General features: G+C 22.8%; 1 protein-coding gene across 1 annotated transcript; it reads right to left on the bottom strand.

Moving 5' to 3' along the window:
- Positions 1-606: 606 nt before the first annotated feature.
- On the bottom strand, positions 607-4,165 carry LOC127277811 (proteasome subunit beta type-5). Its single transcript, XM_051299201.1, has 5 exons — positions 3,991-4,165; positions 3,395-3,551; positions 1,701-1,913; positions 971-1,204; positions 607-799 (listed from the first exon to the last, which is right to left on the bottom strand). Exons 1-5 carry the CDS (start codon positions 4,126-4,128, stop codon positions 693-695), a joined length of 849 nt encoding a protein of 282 aa, XP_051155158.1. The 5' UTR covers positions 4,129-4,165; the 3' UTR covers positions 607-692.
- Between the last annotated feature and the right edge of the window lie 121 nt (positions 4,166-4,286).

Below are 4,286 nucleotides of genomic sequence, written 5' to 3'. Positions count from 1 at the left end.
ACCATATATTTCTAGAAAAAAAATTGTTATTTTTCATTTAAAGTTGTGTATTTTTTTTAAATTTGCCCATAATATATTTATTTTGTAAAAAGCCGGTATGCGCATGCGCACAAAAAGTAGCGGTATATTTAAATTTCTGTATACAAATTGCATATTATATTTTTTAATTTCACTTTTATTTACTTATGTATAAATATTGCTACTCAATAATTAAACGAACTTCAAATATAGAAAAAAATTGCTCTTTTTTCTTTTTAGATAAAAAAAAAATGCCATGAATTATCAATTTACCGAAACTTTCATATTTAATAATTATTTAATTAATAATGGAATTTGAATTGAAAAATTAATTATTGATTATATTTTATTAGTTTGTTTAGATGTAAATAAATATTGAGTCCAGAAAAAATGATTTTAAATGAAAATAATTAAACACGTTTTAATATTTTGTAGTAATGTTCATTTTTCTTTCTTCGCTAATTGAATAATTTTTAATATTTAAATAAAAAGAATTTATAACAGTTAATGTTTTCTTTTTTTCTTAGTAAAAATTAAAACAGGTTTTTCGAAATGCAACAAATTGTTTGCATTAAAAAATTAAAACAATTTATTTGAATCAAATTAGAAATAGTTTTATTAAAGAAAAATCCACCTTATCACTTGTGACAGATTAAAATATGATAAGAATTAATTTATGATGGACCCTGAGCTTGCAATTTCTCATCAGCGTACATATAATGTAGATCCTTACAGTCTTCGTCAGAGATATGAATCCATCCAGTTGGTTTCATGTGATAAACTGAAAAATTAATTTTTAAATTCATAAATTATATATTTTTTTCTATTTCTTTCGAATGGAAAAAATTTTAATTATTTAGAATTAAAATAGAAAACAGACCAAAAAAAATTTTCCTTTAAAGTAAGAATAAAAAAATCGGAAAATTGAAAAAAAAAACGGAAAACAATTTACCTCTGACAATTCCACCAGAAGCTGCGTCTCTGTGAGTTGCATGATAAATTGAACGCCTTCCAAGTTCATATGCTGCTTTATCATCCATATTAAAGTCATAAAGTGAATCTAAAACACCATAAGCGAACAATGAACCGGAACCGACACTGAATACTTTTCCTGGTGTTCTTGTTCCTTCGGAGTCAACGTAGTAAAGTGATGGTCCACGTTTATCCCAACCAGCGATCATCATTCCTGGAAAATTAAAATAATTCAATTACCACTTGTAATTTGAAATAAGACTTCAAATACTATTTATTTTTAAAAATATATTGGAAAGCCAACGCGAATCTTTTGAGAAGCAATAGAAGAATCATATTTCAAAAGGTTTCGAATTTTATTTTATTTTTTTGGTTTTTCTAGAATTACTAACATTCAAAATAACAGTAAAAACAAATAAAGTTAAAATTATTATTTTAACATTTTTTGTTTTCAATTAGTGGTAAAAAAAATTGCCATTCGATTAATTTAGAAGAATTTCGTAGAATAAATTATTAAAAATGACAAACTGTATATTTTTAAAATTAAATTATTTAATCACTTCTTTTTTAAAATTATGTTTTTTCTTTAGAAATCATCATCATTCTTAAATTTAGAAATATTTCAAATACTTTTTTTTGGACTGTAAATTGAATACGGGATAATTATCAGTAAATAAAAATTAATATATTTATATTTTAAGACACTTTACCAATACTCAGACCCATTCCTTTGTAATTATAAACCATATTTGACATAAGTTTACTGGCGGCGGCAATAGAAATGCGTTCTCTGTTTCTCAATTCATATAAGCGACATTGTTTCGTTAAAACACGATCCCAATAAACACAATCTGCTGCACCTCCGGCTATTGTTCCCAGTAGATAATCATTGATTTCAACAACTTTCTTCATTTTCTGCGAACCTTTTTACGAAAAAAAGAAGAATTTAATTTTTATCGTAAAATTATCCTATTAGATAGGATCATTTTTTTTTTTGTGTAGAAATAATTTGTAATTTTCAATCAAGAAGAAAAGAAATTTAATAAATTTCATTTTTTTATGTAAAAATATAAATTAATATAAATACTATATGCAAACTTCTACCACCAATAAAGAAGATAATAATTATAATTCATAATTAAAATAATAAATGATCTGTATACAGGGTGTCTAACAAATGCTAGGATAAAAATTCCCTGACATTTCCCTGACCTAAATTACACTAAAAAAATTTTATTTTGATGAAATAAAATTTATTTTGATACAATTAAATCATTTACCTGTCTATTATCCACTAATTTCATATGTATTTGAACCAAATAAATAATGAACTTCGTAAAAAATAAAATATTTAAGTGAAATAAATAAACTAATTTGGGACGTGTAAATATTCTCAACATTTAATTTAAAAGAATTTTTTCGGCGTCAAATCTTAAATTATCAAATTTTTATTTAGTAAAATTATATAAAGCAGATTTTCTAGTACATCGAATTTCAAATTAATACAATTTCAATTTAACGGAATTTATGTCAAGAAAAATTACATAAAGAACAATTTTTTCAACAGAATTGTTATTTTAGTAAATTTCGATTTATCAAAATATTTACTTAACAGAATTTCTATTAAAAAAAAAATTCTTAATTAAGAAAGTTTTTATTAAAAAAAATTTTAATTCCAACTAATTCTTATTTAACAGAATTCTCATTTAAGAAAAATTCATAGGTACTTAGTTCTCTTTTTTTTGTCAATTTTTATAGACATAAATTTCGTTAAATTGAAATTATATTAATTTAAAATTTTTTTAAATTATTAGAAAAAATGCTTTATAAGAGTTCTGCTAAATAGAAATTCTTTTAAATCGAATTTTAGTTAAATGTAAATTGAAAATTTTGCATAATATAAAATTCACTTTATACAATTTTGCTAAATAGAAATTCGATAATTTAATATTCGACGCCGTAAAAATTTTTATAAGTTAAATGTAGATATTAGCATTAAATAATAAAAATTATTCGTATTAGCGAATAATTTACTTTATTTGAAGTTGAACCGATAAAATAAAATTGTATCAAATAATTTTTATTTATATTAAAAAAACCAAATATTTCACTGCAAAAAAATTAATTAATTATTATCCAAGTTTAAAAAATCATTTATTAGATTCAATAAATAGTAGTAAATAATTATTTACTTAATGAATATAAGATATATCACATACTTAATAATTGAGCGTGAAGACCAAATTTTTAATTTGCATTTGCTTTGGAAAAAAAGTAAAAAAAATTTTGAAACTAATAGTTACTTTAATTTATTCATATAAAAAATTTCAGAAAATTAAAAAAATTCCCTGACTTTTCCCTGACCATTAGACACTATATTATAGTAAAAAAAAAAGAAATTTACCAATATAATTGCCACCAGTGGCTCGTGAGTCAACAGCAAGAATAATGCCATTTTTATAAATAAATCCAAGGGTTGTAGTTCCATGTTCGAATTTAATTTTAATACCCTTTCCAATAGTGTTTGAATTGTCATTAAATTGTGCAAGTTTCTCTACAGGCTAAAAAAAACAAAAATTCTGTTATAGAAGCAAATAAGTACCACAATGACATTGATTTCTACGGCGTTTCTTTAAGTAATTTTATAAGTAATTTTACGAAATGAAATCTTTAGTGTTTCTATTTAAATGTGTCATTGTTTCCTTTAGTCAATTTCTTTTTTATTTATTGTGATTTAAGTACACGAAAGGGCAATACTCGTATATAAATAATAATTCGGAAAATGTTGAACATAACCTAAAAATCGTATTTTATATATCGCATTTACATTGTACAAAGAAAAAAAAATGTTTATTTTTTTTTTTTAATATAAATTTGTTTCATTCAGTCCAATTTATTATTTTTATAATTTAAAAGCATTATTTATTCTTAAAAATGAAAATTGTGACATGATGATGCACTTTTTGAAAAGTATATTTTTTAACATTAAAATGTACTTACATTGGCAAAAGGAGGTAGAGAAAGTTGTAAATTATTGGAAAAATTTCCAATATTAAATTCACATTCGACACTATCATTTTCATTTGCTTTATTCAAATTAACATAAGAATTAAGACCACAAATTTCTGCGAGCGCCATGTTTAACGTTGTTGTAATTGTAATTTACCAAATCACGCCGCTTATATTTGTTACCGACTAAATTTGAGAAAATCAAAATAGTTCCTGGCGCTCAAAGTCAATTTTTAAAATTTCTTTTTTTTACCGACAATAACGAATATTTAATACACATTTCTGTT

This window comes from Leptopilina boulardi, unplaced genomic scaffold (genome assembly GCF_019393585.1).
Source record: "Leptopilina boulardi isolate dan_hultmark-lab unplaced genomic scaffold, ZJU_Lbou_2.1 LbouV2_179, whole genome shotgun sequence".
NCBI lineage: Eukaryota > Metazoa > Arthropoda > Insecta > Hymenoptera > Figitidae > Leptopilina > Leptopilina boulardi.
This window is presented reverse-complemented; position numbering and strand designations above follow the sequence as displayed.

Excerpts from the sequence above, each read along its gene's own strand:
- LOC127277811 (XM_051299201.1), bottom strand. The coding sequence starts at position 4,128 with ATGGCGCTCGCAGAAATTTGTGGTCTTAATTCTTATGTTAATTTGAAT. Across the intron at positions 1,205-1,700 it reads AGGAATGGGTCTGAGTATTG|GAATGATGATCGCTGGTTGG; the intron begins GTAAAGTGTCTT and ends TTAATTTTCCAG. Across the intron at positions 800-970 it reads TTCTGGTGGAATTGTCAGAG|TTTATCACATGAAACCAACT; the intron begins GTAAATTGTTTT and ends TTAATTTTTCAG.